At 46.0% G+C, this 25,978-nt stretch overlaps 1 protein-coding gene across 2 annotated transcripts in view; it reads left to right on the top strand.

Annotated features, from left to right (window-relative positions):
* Nucleotides 1-25,978, top strand: part of LOC141052486 (stimulated by retinoic acid gene 6 protein-like) — a 664,959-nt gene that overhangs the window by 337,007 nt on the left and 301,974 nt on the right. For both annotated transcript variants that reach the window (XM_073549742.1, XM_073549741.1), the window contains one exon: nucleotides 1,967-2,020. In XM_073549742.1, coding sequence (XP_073405843.1) covers nucleotides 1,967-2,020 — 54 coding nt within the window. The remainder of the gene's footprint in view (nucleotides 1-1,966; nucleotides 2,021-25,978) is intronic.

Raw genomic sequence — 25,978 nt, 5'->3', positions numbered from 1 at the left:
TATTCTCGGAAAATCTTCGCTCCAGCAGACAAATACAGCTCTGTCCCTCTCGTGTCTCGCCGTGTAGCTAAACAGTACTGTACAGCCATATATAGGGTATTTTCTACATTCAGCAGAAATTGTGGGACAAATTTTTGGTGGTGGTATTTTTACCCATTTCTCAGTGTGATAATGTAAAATCTTGGGCTAACACAATATTTGATGATAAAAATGTAACTATTTTATTCTTTACTGCCCAATGGTATGAAATACTGTGACCCACTTGTGGTGTCAATATGATCAATGCACCCCTAGATGAATTCATTGCGAGGTGTAGTTTGTAAAATGGTGTCTCTTATGGGGGGTTCTGCTGTTCAGGGGCTCTGCCAATGTGACATGGCACCCTCAAACCTGTCCAGCAAAATCTGAACTTCAATATTTCGCTTCTTCCCTTTGAAGCTTTGCACTGTGCCTCAAAAGTAATTTTCGACCACATATGGGGTATCTGCGTACTCATGGAAATTGCACAACAATCTTTGGGGTCCATTTTCCCCTGTTACCTTTGTGAAAATAAAAAATTTGGGGCTGTACATTACAAACTTCTGTGAAGCACCTGGGGTTTCAAGGTGCTCAGCACACATCTAGATAAGTTCCCTGAGGGATCTAGTTTCCAAAATGATGTCACTTGTGAGGGGTTTCCACTGTTTAGGCACATCAAGGGCTCTCCAAACACGACATGACATCCGCTAATTATTTCAGCAAATTTCGTATTCAAAAAGTCAAATTGTGCTCCTTCCCTTCCGAGACCTGCCATGCACCCAAAAAGTAGTTTTCTCCCACATATGGGGTGTCAGTATGCTCAGGATAAATTTTATAACAAATTTTGGTATCCATATTTTCCTGTTACACTAGTGAAAATACAAAAGTTTGGGTCTACAGTAAAATTTTTGTGAAAAAAAGTGCAATTTTTTCCTTCCATATTCTAAAAATTCCTGTGAAGCACCTGAAGGGTTAATAACATTTTTGAATGTGCTTTTGAGCACCTTGAAGGGTGCAGTTTTTTGAATGCTGTTACTTTTGGGTATTTTCTGTCATATACACCACTCAAAGTCACTTCGAATGTAATGTGGTCCCTAAAAAAATGGTTTTGAAAATTTTGTTGAAAAAAAATGAGAAATCACTGGTCAACTTTTAACCCCTGTAACTTAACAACATTTTTTTTTTAAATTGCACTAATGTAAAGTAGACACATGGTAAATGTTATTTATTAACTAATTTTTGAGACATAACTCCCTGATTTAAGGGAATAAAAATTAAAAGTTTTAAAATTGCTAAATTTTCAAAATTTCGTCAAATTTCCATTTTTTTCACGAATAAAGTCATATTCAAGAAATGTTACTGCTATCATAAAGTACAACATGTCATTAAAAAAACAGTCTCAGAATCAGTGGGATCCATTGAAGATTTCCAGAATTATTACCTCATAAAGTGACACTGGCCAGAATTGTAAAATTTCACCTGATCGTGAAGGTGAAAACAGGGGTTAAAGTTAATATCAACCATGCTGACAGTGAATGACAGATTTCTGCCTATGCGCTGTATAGGGAAAGACTTGTCAGTCACTTTCAGCAGGTGGGAAAAAGCCGCCAGGGACCCACCTGTCCAACTAGTCTGCCACATGGCTTAGTCCCTAGCAGCTATTAACTTTTTTTTCTCTGAAACGTCACAGTGTTTCAGAGTCAAACATACCTGGCTACGATCGCACAGGCAGATATCGGCTTCTTTTTAAGAGTGACCCCTTCTATCAGCAATGTTATTAAATGCAGACTCTGTGGCTAGGGGCTTGATGTTATATACCTGTGGCAAAAGGACTGAATAAAAACCTGAGTTCAATGATGAAGAGGTATCCTACTACTTTTGTCCATATAGTACATATCTGTCACAAATTTCCTTCAAGTTTAAGTGATACTCTTCCATTATGTTTCAGGTCTTACAGGGGGCCTGACATCAAGGTCTACAATTCAACACTGAATAATACAAGGTGACTTTCTATGTTTGTTTCCAAATGTAATTACTGTACCTGTTTATACGCATGATATGTCTCACGTATTTTACTGTATTTGTATATCTCATGAAACAATTCTGGAGCACCATTTTATTATTATTATTATTATTTATTTATATAGCACCATTGATTCCATGGTGCTGTACATAAGAAGGGGGTTACATACAAATTGGCCTTTTTAGGTCAGTATTAGTAATTTGAACTGGATACACTGAAGGAATGGAAGCCAGTGAAGAGATTTTCAGAGGGGAAAAGCAGAGGAGTAGCGAGGAGAGAGATGGATTAGTTGGGCAACAGAGTTAAGGATGGACTGAAGAGGTGCGAGGGAGTTAGCAGGGAGACCACAAAAAGAATGTTGCAGTAGTCTAGGCAGGAGATGATGAGGGCGTGCACAAGCATTTTAGTAGATTGAGGGTTGAGGAAAGGACGGATTCTGGAAATATTTTTGAGCTGGAGGCAACAGGAGGTAGAAAGCGCTTGGATGTGTGGTATGAAGGACAGGGCATAGTCAAGGGTTACTCCGATGCAGCGGACTTCCGATACTGGGGAAATCGTGATGTCATTAATTGTGATAGATAGGTCAGGTAAGGAAGATCTGTGAGATGGAGGAAAGATGATGAGTTCGGATTTGTTCACATTGAGCTTGAGGAAGCGAGAGGAGAAGAAGGAAGATATGGCTGATAGACACTCCGGGATTCTGGACAGCAGAGAGGTGACGTCTGGGCCAGAGAGGTAGATCTGAGTGTCATCAGCATAAAGGTGGTACTGGAATCCATGGGAATTTATGAGTTGACCCAGGCCAAGGGTATAGATTGAGAAGAGTAGGGTTCCTAGAACAGAGCCTTGGGGGACTCCAACAGAGAGAGGGTGGGATGAGGAGGTAGTGTGGGAGTGGGAGACGCTGAATGTGCGGTTTGAGAGGTATGAGGAGATCCAGGATAGGGCGAGGTCTTTGATGCCAAAGGAGGAGAGGATCTGTAGTAGGAGGCAGTGGTCAACTGTGTCAAATGCAGAGGACAAGTCTAGAAGCAGGAGTATAGAGTATTGTCCATTTGCTTTAGCTGTAAGTAAGTCGTTAATTTTGGTCAGGGCTGTCTCAGTGGAGTGATGGGGCAGAAACCAGATTGTAGATTATCAAAGAGCAAGTTAGATGAGAGGTGGGAGGAAAGTTCAACGTGGACGTGCAGCTCAAGGAGTTTGGAAGCGAATGGGAGCAGTGATATTGGGCGATAGCTGGACATAGCGGTTGGGTTGAGGGTTGGCTTTTTAAGGATAGGCGTGATTGAGGCATGTTTAAAAGCAGAAGGGAAGGTACCGGACGTTAGCAATAGGTTGAAGAGGTGAGTTAGGGATGGGAAAAGTGTGGTGGTGAGGTTTGGAGGAGGTGGAATGGGATGGGGTCAAGTGCACAGGTTGTGAGGTGCGATTTGGAGAAGAGGCAATTAAGCTCCCCTTCAGTGATGTTGGAGATGGAGGTTATGGGGTTTGGGCATTGGTCTGGTATACAAAGAGGTTGTGGTGGTTGAACAATGAAGACTTGCCTTGTTTGGTCAATCTTATTTTTGAAGTGTGTGGCAAAGTCCTCAGCAGAGTTGAGGGAGGTTGGAGGGGGCAGTGGTGGGCGGTGGAGGGAGTTGAAAGTTTTGAATAACTGTTTTGGATTGTAGGATAGGGAAGATACGAGGGTTGTGAAGTAGGCCTGTTTAACAGAGGTGAGGGCAGATTTGAAAGCAAGTGTTGCCTGTTTGAATGCAGTGAAGTCGTCTTGCGAATTTGTTTTCTTCCAGCGCCGCTCTGCAGCCCTGGACACTTGCCGGAGCTTTTTAGTGGTGTTATTGTGCCAGGGTTGTCTGTTGGTACATCGCATTCTGCCATGAACGAGAGGGGCGACCGTGTCAATAGCTGATGCGAGAGTGGCATTGTAGAAAGCAGTGGCACTGTCTGTGTCTTAGAGCTTTGTATTGTATTATTTCCCTGTTATTATGTCTGGAAATGTATAAGTAAACTGACAATTGGGTGCTATTGTTCCTCTTTTTAGCAGGGTTTATCTACACACAGTGCCATAGACATTAGATTAAAGTCGTTTGAACCCAATGACATTGGTGGGGCAGGCAGTATGCACTCAAACTTCTCATCATTTTGTTCTCTGGGACTCTTTTTTTTTCCTCTGTACCCTATAAAAAATCCATGAACACTCATGAACACTTGGCCGAATTTGGGTAAGCCAGAAAAGATAGCTGCCAGCATAAGTGTGGCGTAACAGTACATTCTCTACAGCAATATCTGCTCATCACTATGGTTTTAGCACTTGGAGAGGAATAGACAATCGTGAGCTCTAAATAGGTAAAATTTGCATGAGGTGTACGTTGTGTAGCGGGTAGTGTTGAGCATTCCGATACCGCAAGTATCGGGTATCGGCCGATACTTGCTGTATCGGAATTCCGATACCGACTTCCGATATTTTTTCAATATCGGAAGTCGGCATCGGAATCGGAAGTTCAAAGTTGATTGTCAGCCGAAATGACGTCATCATGATGCGCGGTGTGTGCGCATCATGATGCGCCGTCATTTCGGGCCTTCCGGGGGTCTCTGCCGGCCTGCCGGGGGGCTGTGTGGACTGCCCGGGGTCTGTACCGGCCTGCCGGGGGGCTGTGCCGGCCTGCCGGTGGTCTGTGCACCCTGTGGGGGTCTGTACCGGCCTGCCGGGGGGCTGTGCCGGCCTGCCGGTGGTCTGTGCACCCTGTGGGGGTCTGTACCGGCCTGCCGGGGGGCTGTGCCGGCCTGCCGGGGGGCTGTGCTGATGTCCGGGGGTCTGTGCAAGCATCGTCCGAAGGGACTATAAGTCCCATCTGGCGATGCCTGCTACCATGACAGTGATTGACACATTAGCCAATGATGGGACAGTAGTAGTCCCATCATCCGCTAATGTGTTAAATGTTAAAAAAAAAAAAAATACTACATACATACTACATGCATGCTACATACATACTACATGCTACATACATACTACATATATACTACATGCATGCTACATACATACTACATGCTACATACATACTACATATATACTACATGCATGCTACATACATACTACATGCTACATACATACTACATATATACTACATGCATGCTACATACATACTACATGCTACATACATACTACATATATACTACATGCATGCTACATACATACTGCATGCTACATACATACTACATACATACTACATACATACCACATATATACTACATACATACTACATGCATGCTACATACATACTACATACATACTACATACATACTACATACATACCACATATATACTACATACATACTACATGCATGCTACATACATACTACATGCATGCTACATACATAACACATATATACTACATGCATGCTACATACATACTACATGCTACATACATACTACATATATACTACATACATACTACATACATACTACATGCATGCTACATACATAACACATATATACTACATGCATGCTACATACATACTACATGCTACATACATACTACATATATACTACATACATACTACATACATACTACATGCATGCTACATACATACTACATGCTACATACATACCACATACATACTACATACATACTACATGCTACATGCTACATACATACTACATATATACTACATGCATGCTACATACATACTGCATGCTACATGCATGCTACATACATACTACATACATACTACATGCTACATACATACCACATATATACTACATACATACTACATACAATACATTCATACAATACATACATAGACATACAGTACATATAACATAGAGTAACATACTTACCAATACTTGTCACATTGTTCCCCGAAGCCATTGTCTTTTACGGAATAAATATTAACATAACAAACCACAAAAATACTCACCCACGATCCGAAGCAGTCCACGAGTGTGTCCCACGACGATCTTGGGTAGAGAACTGCAGCATCAGCTGATGCTGCTGTTCTCTACGGGCTGCAGGAATCCAATGACGGAAGGTAGGTATACTTCCGTACTGTATTCCTCCGCCACTTAAAAAAAAAAAAGTCCCTAGTCTCACTTTATGCCATTGCTGCGTGGGAAATTCCAGAAGCCAGAAGTCTGAAACCCTTGGACTGTACAGTGTAGCACCTAACAATCTGTACCTACTGTACTTTCTATAAATCTACCTACTAACATGGCTAAAAAAAAAACTGGAGTCTGAACTAAGAAAGTAAGTTAATGTGTATGCACAATGTAAGTGCATATTAACACATGACCATTAACCAGAGAAAACAAAAAGCAAAAAGCACAAATATCCTGAAATAAAAAGTAAAAAATAAACTGCAAATAATACATAAAGGTAATAATAATAATAAGGGTATTTAGTAAACATAATTTTGATCAAAATAATGTACAAGCCATCCCGCCACGTCACGGCAACCCTTGTGAGACAGTCCTGCTCTAGTATTTAAAACCTTTTCACTTGCCAAGTGGCATGAATGTGAACAAGGATCGAGCGACTGAACCACTAGTAAAAGCTTAGACCAGACAGGATGGCTTTCCCAGCTCAGAAAGAGGGCGGTCACACCCCTATATGCACTGAATGCACACTGAAATGAATAAAAAACAAATCTGAACTGAGAAAAGTAAGTTAATGTGTATGCACATTGTAAGTGCATATTAACACATGACCATTAACCAGAGAAAACAAAAAGCAAAATGCACAAATATCCTGAAATAAAAAGTAAAAAATAAACTGCAAATAATGCATAAAAGTAATAATAATAAGGGTATTTAGTAAACATAATTTTGATCAAAATAACGTACAAGCCATCCCGCCACGTCCATTGGACAGACAGTGCGATAAAGTAACAGAACTAGTGCAGGTTAAAGTGCCGCTAGTGTTACCTATCTGGGCGAGTATAGGGGTTCCAGGAGCGTGGTCAGCATTATATGGTGTAGGCTTACACCTCCTATATAACTCTCCCTGGGGATCATTGCTCTGCTGGGGCCATACATGGGTAAGCACAAGTGGCACTTTAACTTGTACTGGTCTTGCTTTGTGACTGCATTGTTTGACCAACGTGGCCAGGTTTGTATGGCGTCGGTTTGCACCTTTTAGACTGTTTTCCCCATTACAAATTTCCATCATAAGTCTGCTATTTGTAGCTCTCATTAGTGTTCATGGTTTTCACTTGAAGATAATAAAAATATATATTATGGCATGGATTGCTTTGGGGATAGTGGAGTATTAATTCAATTAGGTTATTTTTCGCAGTCTATCTACTGAGCTTATCATTTTCCTTCTCTGATAGCTCCTTTAGAATTGGTTGGAGCTTTGACAAGTGGCCAGTTTTCGAGTGGGTTTCAGGTGTCATTTTTGTTTCCTTTAAAAATTACTTCATCTGTAATTACTGTGATCATTGTGTTTTTATATGACTTCTAATAAAAGATATATTTTTTCTATTATACATTTGTGCATATTGGTTTATGCTGGGCTGGAGGCTCTATAATTGTGTAAGTTTTGATTATGTAGGGAGTTGCCCATTCCGCTGGTGGAATATGAAGATTTTTGTCACCCATTGTGTCGGCTTAATTAAAAAAATACGGGCATACAGTGTAGGAGTAATGCTTTCCGTATAACATCATATCAGGGGTGTTATTGCAAGAAGAGGATACTGCAACAATCTAAAGTTTGTGTGAAATGCTTGAATTATAAACTTGAATCAGTTAATAATTGTATGAAACATGGAAACAGCAGCAGCAATAATATGAATACATATTTTACTACACAAACTTTTAGAAATACAAGTATAATACAATAAGAGTTCAACTTTAAATTTATACCAAGGGTATAATATACATTTTGACATCTACTTCAGCCAAATATATTATCTCTTTGTCTGAAGGCCAAAGTAAAAATTTGATCGCTCAAAGTTATAGCTTTATTCGGTGTTTTTCCGGGAAAAAATATGTAGGTTAAACAACACATATAACTGCAAGTTTTGACTGCCATCATGTGGTCACACATAGGTATTGCATGGAATTGCTGGGCTGAAATTACACAAATAGGAATGTAGCTAAAATCTTTAAAAGTTAGTACTTGCAAGTGGCCCGCTGATCCCTGCAACAGTATATAATGAGATTAAAATGGTAGTCTGCTTACTGTGTTTTATGATAAAAATAGCAATATTACACTGTGTATATAAAAACTGAGTGGCGGAAATATTACATCTATGATACAAGGAATTTGTGGTCCAAAACTACATTCTCATCAAAGAGCTGGCTGAGCATACAGAGTCACTGTCAACAGAGTGCTCAACTGCCACTCTATTAAATCAAGAACGTAAGACCCTTGTTCTCATGATCAAAGCAGGTCTCAGCTGATGGGGTGTCAGTAGTGAGACTCCCAGCAATATGAAACATACCAGCTATCCCATAGATAGGTGAAAAGTTCAAGTCTTGGTTTAACCCTTTTAAAGTGGACCTGCCACTTGCTAAAAAAAAATGAGTTAAAGTGTTGCCTTCTAAAAAATACCTTCCACTGATTTTGCTGCTTTTTAGCGTTTTGCTCTGCATCACTCCATTACAGAGATATTCATATTTGTTGCTTCTTTAGTGCAATATGTGAAATCTCTTCTAGTAGTACAACTAGGCATTTCTTCACAGTCAACTCTGGGGGCTCGTAATTTCACCATTCCCTTTCAGACTCTGCTAATCACAGCTCAGTAGCATCAGAGACCGAAAGACCAGTTGCGGAGCGGTAACTGGAAGCGTCTTGGAGATAGGAGACAAAGGAATTCCCCCAGAGAAGACTCTGAAGAGATGCCCAGTTGAACTGCAGGCAGAGATTTCACATATTGCGCTCTAAAAGCAACATATGTGAATATTTCTGAAATGGATTTTTGCAGGCCAAAACAGAAAAAAGCAGCAGGATTGGAGGACTTCCTATGTTTTATGAGGCATTTAATTCATTGTGTGTGCAGTTGACATTGCCTCCTTTAAGGTGCACATACCATTTTAAAACTAAATGAGTTTTTAAACTTCTTTTAGTGGAGTATCCACGGTATGTTTAATGTCTATGTCCTTATAGGACATGGCTACATATTTGTGTACCAAGGACGTGAAGCCACTAGCAGAAATAAATTATGTCTATAGTGGCAGTTAGCGTTCTTCTCTGTTTGTTCAGCTTTTTGTCCTTGTGAACAACACCTTTATTTAGTCATAGGGAGTGAAGGGACACTCCTCCTAAACAACTGGACACAGTTCCAAGACTGATTAAGAAGGTTAAGGTGGGGAAAATCCAAACAAGATGAAAGGCTAAGACACTGTTGGGTGAAGAGTGCCAACCCCTGGGGTGTGTGAATTAGGAGATACACCATCAAGCAGTATATAATTGCATGATGGTGTGGCAACTCAGCATCAATCTGGCCACTTGAGCAGGCGTGAACCATATTTAATTATGTCAGATGTACTATTCCTTTGTTCAATAAGTCAAGGAACATGAGCCATTGTAGGATGATCCTTTCTGTATGCCAATTTGTGGAATGTGTAGGGGAAGTGGGCTGACATACTGACCTGTCTGCAGAAGGAGGGTAAGGTATAGTGTGCTTTAGGTGGACTGTTGTATTTATAGATGGGAGACAGCTGGAGATAGTGGAAATGGGTGTAATACTAAAGCTTGACCACAAGATGGCAGTAGAGAGTTGTGAGAAAAGGACTGAACATCAGCTTAGGGCTACGAAACCGCACAGCCATGGGGGGCGGGGTTACAAGGACTCTAGAGGGAATTCCCAAGAAGGGAGATAAAAGGAAGACAGATAGTTCTAGAGTCAGTCAGTCCAGGAGAGGAGCTCAGGAGAGGAGAAGACTAAAGGGAGAGGTGGACAAAAAAGAAGCTCCGGAAGGGACTGGCAACAGAGACGGCCTGATGGGAGAAGCCGCAGACGGAGAGAGTCTAGGGTACCACAAGACGGACGGACTTGGACGGGTGAAGCGCTGTGGTGGTAGGCCTAGGGCAGCCACAGTGACAGAGCTGCGAGGGACATCAAACAGGAAAGGAAGGAAGTGAAGGTACCTGGGCCTGAGTCGAGCAGCTGCTGTGTGGTGCTGCGGAGTCAAGTAGCTGCTGTGAGGTGCTGCAGAGTCAAGCAGCTGCTGTGTGGTGCTGCGGGTCATTGAGAGGACGGCCAATAAAGAGGACCGGTTGGACGCACTATAGTCTCTGTCTCAGTCTGTTCGCGGCGGTAAGAAGACCACCCCCCAGTCAGCTCACCTACCTACAAATGCATGCTAATAACAGCCCCCTGCTGTGTATTAGTCTGCACCACTTGGAGGACAATTATGCAGACTAATTGAACAAATCAAACAGTGAGACAACCCCCCCAATCCTGTGGGACAATGCCCTCAAATGGGAACCAAGGGTTATGAAAGAGCCCTGCTCCTGTCACCGGTATGATTCTACAGGACGTCAGCCTAGGGACCATGGTTCCAGCTGGTGGAATACAGATGTGCTCCACTGCCCAACACTGAGCCCACAAAGTCATTTGGCTAACTCAGGTTGGGAGGTCTGCTGGAGTGAGCTGCAGAGAGCCTAGCCAGAATAGGGAATGCAGTGCCTGCCATGTTCCGGCCACATTGATGTGTCTGTTTAAGTTTGTAACTTGGCCTGCTGTTACCGTGTTCTTATGGACTTGGGTTAAAGCTCTTGTGTGTGATAATTTCCTGTCGGTTTCTGGTCCAGGGTTAGTTAGATGATTGGAAGAGACGTGGAGATGGAAAATGGAGTCTCCCTGTTGATGTGAGAAGAAGTCTCCCACACCTGATGCTCTTTATGAGAACTGCAAGGAATCGCAGTGTCAGAATCAGGAAAGTCAAGCTCAGCCCATTGTATTTTCAATCAGATTCATCATAATAAAACAGAAATTTACAATCACTTTGAAACAATAAAATATAGGTAATTATTTTAGATTTATAAATTACAGACTATACAAGCAAATGGACCATATAGTTAAAATCTGATCTATCTTATGTACTTTTCAAATACAGAAGGTAGTTTTCAGCTCCACTATTTTCTATCATCTTTCTATTATTCTACTTCACTATCATTCATGTTTAATACCAGTAATTTTTAAAACAACTTTCAATGTGATGCCCTAGGAATTTGGGTTACTTCTAGCACAGATGACATACTGTGTGACTGTGTTCTGCTGCCACCTAGTGGCCAGAAACAACTATGCAATTACTAGCTTGTTTGTCTTTTTGAACCTTGAGCAAGCAGCAAACACCTCAGATTCGTCATTGTATTGACATAATACACTCTATTACATTACAATTCTTTAAAAAAATTGTCCACTATAGACCTCTACAACATATATATACTGTGTATATATATATATATATATATATATAGTACATATATATATACTGTATATGGCGGCAGTATATATACAGTACAGTGTATATACAGTCATATGTAAAAGTTTGGGCACCCCTATTAATGTTAACCTTTTTTCTTTATAACAATTTTGGTTTTTGCAACAGGTATTTCAGTTTCATATATCTAATAACTGATGGACTCAGTTATATTTCTGGATTCAAATGAGGTTTATTGTACTAACAGAAAATGTGCAATCTGCATTTAAACAAAATTTGACCGGTGCAAAAGTATGGGCACCCTTATCATTTTCTTGATTTGAACACTCCTAACTACTTTTTACTGACTTCCTGAAGCACTAAATTGGTTTTGTAACCTCATTGAGCTTTGAACTTCATAGCCAGGTGTATCAAATCATGAGAAAAGGTATTTAAAGTGGCCACTTGCAAGTAGTTCTCCTATTTGATTCTCCTATGAAGAGTGGCATCATGGGCTCCTCAAAACAACTCTCAAATGATCTGAAAACAAAGATTATTCAACATAGCTTTTCAGGGGAAGGATACAAAAAGTTGTCTCAGAGATTTAACCAGTCAGTTTCCACTGTGAGGAACATAGTAAGGAAATGGAAGAACACAGGTACAGTTCTTGCTAAGCCCAGAAGTGTCAGGCCAAGAAAAATATCAGAAAGGCAGAGAAGAAGAATGGTGAGAACAGTCAAGGACAATCCACAGACCACCTCCAAAGACCTACAGCATCATCTTGCTGCAGATGGTGTCACTGTGCATCGGTCAACAATACAGCGCATGCATAACGCCTTTTTGTATGACCAAACAACTCAATCTTTGTTTCATCAGTTCACAGGACCTTCTTCCAAAATATAACTGGCTTGTCCAAATGTGCTTTTGCATACCTCAGGCGACTCTGTTTGTGGTGTGCTTGCAGAAACGGCTTCTTTCGCATCACTCTCCCATACAGCTTCTCCTTGTGCAAAGTGCGCTGTATTGTTGACCGATGCACAGTGACACCATCTGCAGCAAGATGATGCTGCAGGTCTTTGGAGGTGGTCTGTGGATTGTCCTTGACTGTTCTCACCATTCTTCTCCTCTGCCTTTCTGATATTTTTCTTGGCTTGCCACTTCTGGGCTTAACAAGAACTGTACCTGTGTTCTTCCATTTCCTTACTATGTTCCTCACAGTGGAAACTGACTGGTTAAATCTCTGAGACAACTTTTTGTATCCTTCCCCTGAAAAGCTATGTTGAATAATCTTTGTTTTCAGATCATTTGAGAGTTGTTTTGAGGAGCCCATGATGCCACTCTTCATAGGAGAATCAAATAGGAGAACTACTTGCAAGTGGCCACTTTAAATACCTTTTCTCATGATTTGATACACCTGGCTATGAAGTTCAAAGCTCAATGAGGTTACAAAACTAATTTAGTGCTTCAGGAAGTCAGTAAAAAGTAGTTAGGAGTGTTCAAATCAAGAAAATGATAAGGGTGCCCATACTTTTGCACCGGTCAAATTTTGTTTAAATGCAGATTGCACATTTTCTGTTAGTACAATAAACCTCATTTGAATCCAGAAATATAACTGAGTCCATCAGTTATTAGATATATGAAACTGAAATACCTGTTGCAAAAACCAAAATTGTTATAAAGAAAAAAGGTTAACATTAATAGGGGTGCCCAAACTTTTACATATGACTGTACATATAGCTCATGGGCTGTACACTTGTATTCACTTTGAACACTTATTTTGCTTTAATATTTACCATTATTCTATATGTGACTTGTATTTTGTCTGTTTTATTTTAATTTGTAGTGATAAAACACATATACTTACAAGATGATTGTCCTATGAAATTGGTACTATCATAAGATGGAACACTTTGTAACTGTGCATTAATTCAGATGCAAGTAACCATTAACATATTTTGCTTTTTAGAAAATGCATTTTATGCACATTTTTTAGCCAGTATAGGAAATACTTTTCAGTAACAAACAAGTTCATAGGAATACAACTGAAAATTTCACTCTGTTGCATCAAGAACTGAGCCAGGACAGATCTTGTTGCATCCATTTATTATTTTATTCTTACTGTATGCTGAAGTATGAGGGCAATATTTTGTTTCATTATAACATGAGAGGTTTACCTGACAGCACAACTTTTCTGCCTGATCGTGTGACTTTCTACTTTTTTTTTAGATGATATTTTCACATGGAGCGCCGCTTTTCTTTTGTCTCTAAAAGTGTAAGTATTAATGTCAATGAACAATTGATAAAACATTATCAAAAACATAAATCCCTTCTTAGAGGTAGTGAGAAAGGTATGAGTCCTAATTCTAAATGATCCCACATCAGTTTCCTCCAGTCTAAGGCCTCATTCAGATATCAGGTTTTTTTTACGTACAAGAAAAACATACCAAGTTTCATCAGTTTAACTGATGAGGGGAAAAAAAAGCTTCTCCAACTTCTCATACCTATCAGTCAGTAGAAAAAGAATAGCAAAAGGATGTAATCAGAATTCTGTCTGATTTTTTCACTATGGGCTCATACCCATATGTGAGAAAAAAAGTTCCGATATCATCACCGAAAAAACGGACGAGTGTCATGCGAGTACAATGCGAGTGGCATGCGATTTTTTAAATGGAACATGCGTATGCAATGCGTTTTTTTTTCTCTGGAACTATTATTCGAAAATCATTTACAGGACCATTTACAGTGCTCTATGCCCCAGAATGGTAAGGTATCTGTAAAAAACGGACGGCATACGTGTAGTAATCGCAGGTACGCGGGATGTAGTGACGAGACGGGAGACGGGATGAACTCAAGATATAACTTTTATATACAGTATATATAGGCCTTAGGGCTATATCGATCAACCAAACAAGCTAATAGTTATACTCGCAGGGATCAAAACAAGAATACACTGGTAAAATGAACACGACTAAGCCGGCTAAGACCGGTCACTTTAGGGCCGCGGCATGGCTGACTACGGGTCCTGAGTATTAACTACAACATGTCATTTATCCTCTCTGATGTCCAGCAGAGTGATGGTCGGTGTTGCTTCGGCGTTTCAGCCGCTGGGCCCAGCCGACAAGGATCTGACGGAGGCTTCGGGCATTCCTACGCCCAGGCGAAGTGAGGGCGCAGCAGGCCCCCGAAGAGTCCCTCAGCATTGCACCTCCCAATGGAGGTGGAACAGCGTTGCCCGGGGACTGAGACGTGTAAGCCGCAACCACCAGCTGCGGACAGGTAGCGGCGGCCGTGGGGCACGGTGAACAGGCCGCAGTCGCGGACTAGAACCAAGCTGCGGGCAGGCCGCAACCACGGGCCGGAGACAGGTGGTAGCGGCCGTGGGCGGCAGCGGATAGGCCGCAGCCGTGGGCTGGAGTCGGGCGGTGGCAGCCGCTGGAAGCGCGGTCGGTTTCTCTCCGCTGGGTGGCTCGGTGCCATCCCCCTTCTGTCAGTGGTGAGTCTCCCTTTTGCCTCTCCAGTCACTGCTCTCTGCTCCTTGCTTTGGCTCTGGCTCTCACTCTGGCTCTCTGGCGCCCTCTAGCTTCCTGGATCCTTCTCTGCTGCTCTGTCGTCTGATGCTTCCTGGCGTCCTCAGCCCCTTTTATATTGGCTCCACCCCCAACCTTTCTAGAACTCTCTGTGCCCCGTCCCTTAATTATGTCCCCCGGAAACAGTCCCCCTAGAAACCTTGGTGACAGTCTCCTTGGTTCCGGGCCGGACGCACAGCGGGGACTCCTCCTCCTACACTCCCCCATCCTGTTTGCTCACCAATCCTCGGGCAAGAGCTTGAGGCGGCCTGGGCCGGTTCCTTGAGTCGCCAGCCTTTTCTGCCATATGAACTGGTCTTGTTCATAGCATTCGGGGTTATGCTATTGACTGCTCGGAGCGTCATGGTTCAACTTCGTCCCTCGAAGTGTCCGCTTGCACGGTGGGGCGATCTTCCTCGTCGTCCTCATCCCATACTGCTGGCAGGGGTTCTGAGACCTGAGGAGGGACCTCGGGTTGTGCAGGATCAGTGGAGGTGCAGGGTTGTAACATATTACGGTGTATGGTACTGGTGGAGTGGTCCCCTTCTTTTTCAGATTGTATTTCATACACCAGTCCCTCGGGGCTGATTTGGCGCAGCACCCGATAGGGACTTTCTTCCCAGGGGGGCTCCAACTTGTTTTGGGGGCGTTGATCTCGTACGAGTACCCGATCTCCGGCCTAGAGGTCGATGCATTGAGGTAGAGTCCCTCCTGGATGTTCCAGGTCCTCGAGTTTTGCGTGGACGATTCGGTGCAGGGCTTGCAACCAATGCCGGTGGTTTCAGACCCACGAGGAGACCCCTGTCCAGGGTTATTCCTCTTCTGGGTTTAATTTCACCTCCGTGATTCCCTTGCCTTCCTGGCCAAATAATAGCGAATAGGGAATGTAACCGGTGACTCAGTGTACCAGTTGTTATAAACCCACACCAGTTCGGGGATGTATTTAGGCCGGCGGGACTTTCGGTCGCTCTCCAGGATGCGTAACATTTGGATCAATGTCCGATTGAATCGTTCGCAGGCTCCATTCCCTTGTGGGTGGTACAGAGTGGTGCAGGATTTATCGATATCATATAGACGGTGTAGTTCTTCCATGACCTTTCTCTGGAAGCACGCACCCTGATCCGAATGGATTCGTTGGGGGCAGCCGTATATTTAGATAAAGTTTTTACAAATCGCGTAGGCAGCCGACTCTGCAGTTTGATCCCGAGTAGGGGCTACTACGGCGAATTGGGTGAAATGATCCACCATGACGAGACAGTGTTCATACATCAGGTGCGCGGGGCCGATTGTCAAATGGTCTATCATTAAGAGTTCCAGGGGTGCTGATGTTACTATTGTCTGTTCTGGGGCCCGTTATGCTGGTGGTTTAGTTAGGTCACACAGGCGGCACGCACGGCAAGCTTCTTCCACTGTGGTCTGCAAGCGAGGATGGTAGGTCATTTGTTGCAACCATTGAAAAGTCTTTTGAGCCCCAAAATGAGCCCCTTTCTCATGGGCCTCCAGAGCTAGTTCATTAAGTTGGGCTCTCGGTACTACTACCTGCCAAGCTATCGCTGATGTTGTCTGCGATACTGCATTTCTGTACAATAGTCCTCCTTTGATTACCAATTTCTCCCATTGACATAACATTAACAAAGTGTCCTGAGTCAAAGTCTGCCTCTGAGTGTCATTAGGTACTTTGCCTGTGGCCACCCATTGGCGCAGGGGCCCAATCTCTCCATCTTCTTGTTGTTGCTGGATCCATCTGTCCCGGGATAGTTCTAGCAGGCCCCTCGTGAGTCCTAGATGGGATTGTTCTCGGGTCGTAGCTGTGAGCCCGGCGGGGACCAGAGCGAGTGGCGTCTCTTCTCCTTCTAGCTCATCGTCTTGGCTTTGCCCTGGAGTCGTACGTCAATTCCTGGAGAGGGCGTCAGCATGTACATTCTCTGCTCCCCGTTTGTAGATGATCTTGTACTTGAATTTGGCCATTTGGGCCACCCATCGTTGTTCCAGGGCTCCTAGTTTGGCATTATCGAGGTGGGCCAGCATGTTGTTGTCAGTTCTTACCACTACCTCAGAGCCCTCCAGGTACTCTGTGAACCGCTCCATCATAGCCCACACTACCGCGAGGAGCTCAAGCTTAAAAGAGCTGTAATTGTCGGGATTATGTTCAGAGTCGTGGAGCGACAAACTGCTGTGAGCGATCACTCTTTCCCGGCCATCTTGGACTTGTGACAACACAACTCCTAGCCCATGTAAACTCCTGTTGGTGTGCAGTATGAACGGCTGCAAGAAATCCACATTATCTAACACTGGGGCGTCTGAGAGTGCGGCTTTGAGATCTCGGAAGGCCTCCTCCTGCGGTTCTCGCCACTGAATCTTCCATCCATTTGCTCCAGCAGGGGCCCCCTTCAGTAGGTCCTGCAGGGCTCGGGCTCGACGGGCGAAGTTCTTGACGAAACGACGGTAATATCCGGCCATCCCCAGATAGGCTTGTATGTCTATTACCATCTCGGGAGTAGGCCACCCTTGGATAGTGGCGACCTTCTCCATGGATGGTCTAACGCCTTTGGCAGAGACGGTATGTCCAAGGTATTCGATCTGTGTTCGGAACAGGTGGCATTTCTGGGGCTTGACCTTCAACCCGTACTTCTGCAGCCGCCCGAGCACCTGCCCCAACCGCCGCAGGTGGTCCTCAAATGTAGTGGCATAGATAATAATGTCGTTCAGGTATATCAATGTGGCCTCAAAGTTGAGATCTCTCAGATGCCGTTCCATCAGCTGTTGGAAGGTCCCAGGGGCATTGGCCAGCTCGAATGGCATATGGTTAAATTCAAACAGTCCCATGGGTAGGATGAACGCGGTTTTGGTGTGGTCTTCTTCTGACATTGGCACCTGCCAGTACCCGTTGGCCTGATCTAGGGTTGAGAAGTATATTGACTTCCCTAGAGTGGATATGGACTCCTCTATCCGAGGCAGCGGGAACGAATCTTTGATGGTACAAGCGTTCAGTTTCCAATAGTCCACACAGAACCATAAGGTGCCATTCTTCTTGCGGACTAGCATGATGGGGGCAGCCCAGGGACTCTGGCTTTCTTGGATGACTCCTTTCCGTAGCATTTGGCTCAGCAGTGTTTTTACCTCCTGATATAGTTGTGGGGGAATCTATCGGCATTGTTCTCTGATCGGAGCCATTCCTGCAGTGGGAATGCCGTGCGTGATGGCTATGGTACATCCAAAATCATCCTCATGGCTGGCGAATACCTCCTGGTACTGACCCAGAAGCGCTTTTACCTGCAGTATCTAGGCCGAAGTAAGGCCAGAGAGCTCTGCTCGCATTTTCTCCAGGATGGCTCGGCGCTTCTCTTCGGCCGAGGACCTAGTGGTCTGAAAAGATTGGATAGACACCGCCCAAGGGTCCCCTGTCTGTACTTTCAGTTAGAACGCAGGGGTTGGAAGCACCTCCTCCAGAGGTCTCACCAGTTTTGCCATTTCGGCCCATGGTTCCAGGACGATGTCTTGGTCTTCAAGATTAACGCAGCGCACCAGGATGGTCCCTTTTCACACAGTGGTCTGAGAAGCTTGGCTCCACCTGCATCTCCACTCCCTCCAGGGGCACAGGGGCCCGGACAGGGAAGGCAACTACCATCTGTCTGGGCGGTAGCACGAGTGGAGGGGCTACCGGAGCAATCACCTACCCCAGCACCAGGGGTGGACCTACCACTCGTGCAGCCTGTTCATTGAACCGGGGCCCCAGGGGGAGAGGGGGGCCCCTCCAGCCTCCTGCACCGCATGGCTAAATGTTCAATTTGTGTGGAGGAAGCAGGAGTCAATGTGACAGACAGCTGGGAGAGGCAGCCAGTGCTGAGCAACAGGAGGGAGGGAGAACTGCTGCAGATCCGCAGGGCCAAATCCGCAGCGGATCCACAGCAGAATCCGCAGCGTGTGCACCTAGCATTATCATTTTCTGTTCTCAGGGGGGGCAGGGGTCCAGGACACTGCTCACCAGGATTTATAGCTGATGAATAGGCTCACCTCCCAGAGATGTTATGTAACACAACCACACACTATATATATAGTCTGGAGTTCCTCCTGTCAGATGTTCCTAACAATTCTACTCGTATGGCAGACAGCTGTAGCCTCTCTCGGGGACCCCTTTCTCCAAAGTCCTGGCTCTCTATTCAATTGCTGTTGTGCCCCGAGTCTTAGATGGGAGTAGTGCATTTACAGCCAACTACTTCACCGGTGTCTGCTGCAGAACCATAAGTGTCCATACAACCTCGGGGACAGGGCCCCGGCCTTGCACTGAGAACCTATAGGCAGGGTTCCTCTTCCAACCCACGTCTCCTCTCTGTTCTCCTACTCCTTCGTTCCGTACTGATCCTTCTCTCTCTTATGGAAGCTTAGGTTGCAGTTCTACGTCTTTCTCCTTCTGTTCCTTTCCCATGCCAACTGGCTCAGATCACTGAGGCAGCTGCAGCACTCCTTCCTCCATCCCTTCTTCCAGGGATCCCCACTCCTCCCGAGTGGCTTCCTTCCTCACTGACCTGCTGTCAGACTGAACCCTGACTGAACTGAACTCTAATCCTATACTTTCCCACTCTTTTATATATCTAAACTCCACCCACCTCCCAGCACATCCAGTGTTCCATGCAGGGAACCACCAGAGGTGCTCTGCTACTCTCTAAGCACTGAGCCGCAATGTGGTTGTGCAGAACTACCCTGTTGTGTGGGGTGCGAATGTTGGAGTGTGGAAAGGAGTTCCCACCTTACCTGGATGGTGGGGCACTACACCTTAGGAGAAGGTGCAGTACCTCTGTGGCGACTGAGCCTCAGGGGCGCCACATACCCCCCCGTTAAACACAGCACGTCCGCTGGCTTCCAGACAACAAAGTTGACAGTACAGGAACATACAAAATTTTATAATGCTGCATAAACAATTCTTATACTAAACTTCCTAGTATAGGAGGTACTTATTCTTGAACGTTACAAACAATTCTTATTTAACTATCTAAATTTCAAGTCAAAAAGTGCAATTTTTCATTCTAAGTGCCATTATCTGTGACTCACTATCACTTCAGCTTTCCTTCTCTAGTACACGTTTCTTTATTATTGTTCTCTCTTCTAGACGCAAGACGCTGACCGCAAGTACCTGGTCCGTCACCTGTCATGTTCAATTCTTTATTCTTAATTCTCTATCAAAACATTTCTCAATTACTAATACTCTTATAAAACACATTATCAAATACTTTACCCCAGCCAGGATCTCTTGCAGTGTCCCTTGAGGTAAACATCATCTTCGCAAAGTGTCCTTATACAAAATCCTGACATCATCTTCGCAAAGTGTCTTTTATGTAAAACCAAGAGAGGGCACCTAAAGAGGTGCAACTATTTACAAGTAAGAGTTTTTGGATCACTCCAAGTTTATGATCGCTAGTTCACTTTAAAGAACGCTGCCAATCAAAACAGGGCAAAAAACAAAGTTAAACCATGATGAGCAACAAAAAGGCACAACTGGTGCAAATAAACCCTCCTGGGTAACGAGAGTTACTGTAATTCTTAATGCTGGTCCCCTACTGGGGTTCAGGAAGCTTGGGTACTGTTACCAGATGTGGTATCTTCATCTTGATTCTGGTTTCTTGCTATAGGGCACTGAAGCTGTGGCAAAGGGAACCCATGATGCACCTCAATGCCCATCAACTGCTCCTCCTCAATAGGTGATTCTGCTGCTCTGGTACAAGGCCTAGCACTGAGATTCCGCAGCTTGTCGGCACTGATAAGCATCTCTACGAGGGTTCAGCCGCCAAGGGATCCCGAGGTCACTATCCCAAAGCGACTGAGACTCATCTATTCCCCGAAGATGTCTGTGTACAACTCCTCCAGTGGTAGCGGCAGAGAGGGAACAAGGCGCGCTGCCGGTGACATGGCAGCGGTCACAGGCTCCACAGGGTCTGCCTGGAAGAGGTCTGGTGCAGCAGCGGTGGGTACCAGTGTCGCGGTTACCGCAGGTGTAGGCCCCTCCTGGGCGTGCTGCAGATTCAATGTCCAAAAGGCTTCCTTCCTCAGTTGCAGGTGGCGCGTCAGCTGGGCAATTTCGTCCTCCAGCTGCTGGCGGTTCACGTCTACGTCTTTCTCCTTCTGTTCCTTTCCCGTGCCAGCTGGCTCAGATCACTGAGGCAGCTGCAGCACTCCTTCCTCCATCCCTTCTTCCAGGGATCCCCACTCCTCCCAAGTGGCTTCCTTCCTCAGTGACCTTCTGTTAGACTGAACCCCGACTGAACTGAACTCTAATCCTATACTTTCCCACTCTTTTATATATCTAAACTCCACCCACCTCCCAGCACATCCAGTGTTCCATGCAGGGAACCACCAGAGGTGCTCTGCTACTCTCTAAGCACTGAGCCGCAATGTGGTTGTGCAGAAATACCCTGTTGTGTGGGGTGCGAGTGTTGGAGTGTGGAAAGGAGTTCCCCCTTACCTAGATGGTGGGGCACTACACCTTAGGAGAAGGTTCAGTACCTCTGTGGCGACTGAGCCTCAGGGGCGCCACAATGGGAACTGTAAATGTGTGATTTGTGAGGACATGGTGCAGAAGTGGAGTTGTTGCAAGAGAGGGCGGTGAGACTTTGGAAGGTTCGAGGGGTGGAGGACAGAGCTGGGGTGGAGCCTGGGCGGAGTTTTAAGGGGCCCAGAAAATTTTGCCAGTATGGGGCCCCAAAATTCCTAGTGGCAGCCCTGCATATGCTGCAGCAACTCAGGAATGTGCGGAGTGTGGACACTGGACAGTGTGGAATGGATGGGTTCTCTTGGTCTGGCCTGCCCTGCCTGCTCCAGGTAAGAGTACTACCAGAGCTGAGCAGGACTGAGGGACTGGGACCGAGGTGCAGGCATGATTTTGGGGGGCTCCTGGGGTGGGGGAGAACTGAACATGGCAGGCATGATTTTGGGGGGCTTCGTCCTGGGGGAGAACTGAAGCATGAAGGCCTGGCTGCTCATGAATGGGTGGCCCCTTGCCTGGTGAGAAGGAAAGCATGGCCTTGGCTGCACATGAATGGGGGGGCCCTGGGGAGAAGCAAGGCTGCACATGAATGGGGGGCCCCTGGGGAGAAGCATGGCTGCTCATGAATGGGGGGCCCTTGGGGGAGATGCTTGGCTGCTCATGAATGGGGCGGCTCATGGGGGGAGAAGAAGCATGAATCAGGCGGCCCACATATATATCAACCGGAGGCTATGCTGGGCTGTATATATCACCTGGAGGCTGTGGTGGGCTGTATATATCACCTGGAGGCTGTGGTGGGCAGTATATATCACCTGGAGGCTGTGGTGGGCTGTATAGATCAACTGGAGGCTATGCTGAGCTATATATATCAGCTGGAGGCTGTCGTGGGCTGTATATATTAACTGGAGGCTGTGGTGGGCTGTATATATCACCTGAAGTCTATGCTGGACTGTATATATCACCTGGAGGCTGTGGTGGGCTGTATATATCACCTGGAGGCTGTGGTGGGCTATATATATCAACTGGAGGCTATGCTGGGTTGTATATATCATATGGAGGCTGTGGTGGGCTGTATATATCACCTGGAGGCTGTGGTGGGCTGTATATATCACCTGAAGGCTGTGGTAGGCTGTATATATCACCTGGAGGCTGTGGTGGGCTATGTATATCAACTGGAGGCTATGCTGGGCTGTATATATCACCTGGAGGCTGTGGTGGGCTGTATATATGAACTGGAGGCTATGCTGGGCTGTATATATCACCTGGAGGCTGTGGTGGGCTGTATATATCACCTAGAGGCTGTGGTGGGCTGTATATATCACCTGGAGGCTATGTTGGGCTGTATATATCACATGGAGGCTGTGGTGGGCTGTATATATTAACTGAAGGCTGTGCTGGGCTGTATACCATATTTTGTTTGGAGGCTCTGCTGGGCTGTATATATTAACAACTAGAGGCAATGCTGGGCTAGTGGGCTATATATGTTATTTGGAGGCTGTTCTGGCCTGTATATATAATTTGGAGGCTGCAACTGGCAAATAATAAATACAGCCCAGCAGCACTCTACAGATATTATATCCAGCCCTGCATAGCCTCAATATTAGATATACAGTACATTTACAGTGGGAAAATCCACAACAAAAATTGACATGGTGTAGATTTTTCCCGCTCTAAAAAACGCAGCATATCCGCTGTATATTTTAGTGGCACCACGTAATGCGGATCTAGCACAACTGCACTTGCCGCGGCCGGCCCCAAGCCCAATAGAGAATGAATGGGGCTAGCTGGATCCGTGCCACAAGTCGCCCATTAAGCGGCAGAGGTGCAGAAGTCTGCTGGATCTGCTGCTAGTGTTGAAAAACGCCAGTGCAAAGCATCCTTAAGGGCAAAAAGAAAAACCATATCAAGTCAGATGCAGTTTTCGCCTGATCTCATCAGATACAAAAAACTCGCCTATGTGAAGGCACCCTAACTTAAATATTACAATCTATATGTTTACATAACTTTGTTTCCCTATGAAGGGCGGGGGGGCCCAAAAAATTTCTTGCACAGGGGCCCACTACAGTCTATGTCCGCCCCTGCCCAGCACCTCGCCCTCTTGGCAGTCCTGTAGGACTCGCGCTCCCCGCACCAACTGCTGGAAGACCTGTCCTTGGGGTGTGCGGGAGCCCCACTGGCTCAGGGTCTCTTGTGTGGGTTCATTGAGGAGTAAGCTGCCGAAGTCTTGCAGAATATTCATACCCAGGGTAACCGGATGTTTGCTGTTTGTATCTCCCTGGGTCAGGATCACTCCACGGCGGCCGAGTGCTTTGTCGCACAGCGAAATCTGCATCCAGACTACCCCACCAACAGGAACTGGTAACTGGTTGGTGGCTAGCAACTTTATCATGGACCCCCACTGAGGTCTCACTGCTTCAGGAAAATGCTGTAAAAAATAAGTCTCTGGCATGGTCTTTACGTGCCCTGTATCTACTAAGCATCATACAGCACAGCCTTCGAACTCTGCCCATATCACTGGATACTTTGCGATCAAATCTTCGGGACTTCCACCACCCCACGTTGTGATTTCTGGCTCCGAGCGGCGTCCCCCGAGCTCAGAGCCCTCTAGTTTAATGGCCACCGGGGTGGGTATCTCCCACACCGCGGGCATCCTCGGGTGAGGTGGCCAGGTTCTCCACATTCCTAACATTCCCGAGGCCATGGGGCCAACTGCCCCTGGGATTGCGAGGGCCCCGGACCCGCACCAGGCCGTTTAATAGTGGCCTCGGCCCTTCTCTTCACTTCAGCCAGTTCGCCCCTGATGTTCTTCAATTCTCGCTTCATTTCTCTACCCATTGGGACTCTCCAATAACATTCACGGAGACCTCGGTGCTCCAGACCTTCCCCACAGGGACTGTCAGCCCCTGTTCCTGTTCCTGCGCACGTGCCTGACTTCCCACCTCAGAGAAAGCCATACGTGTGTTGACTCGGAGTCCGGCCACTAAAAGGTCGTGTAGGGTGATGTCAATGGGTCCTACGCCTACACCTTCCTTCCACTCGATGGCCGTGTATAATTCATGAATGACATTCATGTACTGGGTAACCGTCTCCCCCTCCCCCTGCATATGACTGAACAACCGGGTTCTCAGCTCCCCCACATTCTTCGGGTCCCCATGAGTCTCCTCCAAGATCTGTAAGACCCTAACAAAGGTGTTGCGTTGTCTTGGTGGTCTTAACATTACGGAATCCCGGGCCTCCCCATCCAATGTCATAAGGGCTACCTCTGCTTCTAAGTCAGGGGTCATCGGATGCATTCTAAACAGCCCTCGCATCCGTTCCATCCAGCTCCAGAGCATGGTGTTGGTGCCGGAGAACCTAGGCAGGTTGCTCAGCATAGCCCCCAAGGATACTGTATACTGGACCGGGGACCATCATTGTCCGTCGAGTCCATGGCCCCTCCTTGGTCTGCGGCATCTCCGCTCGTGCTCGGAGACTACATCCTGCCGACTATGCCAAATGTAGTAGGTACGCGCAATGCAGTGACGAGACGGGAGAAGAGATGATCTCAAGATGTAACTTTTATATATATATAGGCATTAGGGCTATCTCGAGCAACCAAACAAGCTAACAATAGTTATAGTGATGGTCAGTGTTCAGCATTTCAGCCGCTGGGCCCAGCCGATGAGGATCTGATGGAGGCTTCGGACGTTTCTACGCCCAGGCGAAGTGAGGGCACAGCAGGCCCCCGAAGAGTCCTTCTGCATTGCACCTCCCGATGGAGGTGGGACAGCGTTGCCCTGGGACGTGTAAGCCGCAGCCACCAGCTGCAGACAGGTAGCAGCGGCCGTGGGGCACGATGAACAGACCGCAGCCGCGGGCCGAAGCCGAGCTGCGGGGACCGCGGCGGCGGGCAGGCCACGACCGCTGGCTGGAGTCGGGCGGTGGCGGCCGCGGGCGTCAGCAGACAAGCCGCAGCTGCGGGCTGGAGTTGGGCAGTTGCGGCTCAGTGCCGTCCCCCTTCTGTCAGTGGTGAGTCTCCCTTTTGCCTCTCCAGTCGCTGCTCTCTGATCCTTGCTTTGGTTCTGGCTCTCGCTCTGGCGCCCTCTAGCTGGCTCCTGCTCCGTCATCTGACGCTTCCTGGCGTCCTCAGCCCCTTTTATATTGGCTCCACCCCCAACCTTTCTAGAACTCTCTGTGCCCCGTCCCCTAATTATGTCCCCCGGAAACAGTCCCCCTAGGAACCTTAGTGACAGTCCCCTTGGTTCCAGGCCGGATACACAGCGGGGACTCCTCCTCCTCCTACATACGCATGGTGCGAGTGCTGTGCAATTTTTTTTTCGCATCCATTGACTTCTTTTGGCGAGTCTGGTCCGAGATACGGAGCAAATCGCAGCATGCTGCGATTTTTTGTCAGACGGATTTCAGCTGAGAAAAAAATCGCAGATGAGATGTAACCCATTGAAGAGCATTAGTCTGAGTGCAATCCGATTTTTTTCTCTGATTGCACTTGTGCGTTTTTCTTGCAAATGAGTATGAGTCCTTATCTG

This window comes from Dendrobates tinctorius, unplaced genomic scaffold, assembly GCF_039654945.1.
Source record: "Dendrobates tinctorius isolate UK_male_01 unplaced genomic scaffold, ASM3965494v1 ptg000160l, whole genome shotgun sequence".
Lineage (NCBI taxonomy): Eukaryota > Metazoa > Chordata > Amphibia > Anura > Dendrobatidae > Dendrobates > Dendrobates tinctorius.
The sequence above is the reverse complement of the archived record's forward strand: the minus strand, read 5'-3'. Positions and strand labels throughout refer to the sequence as shown.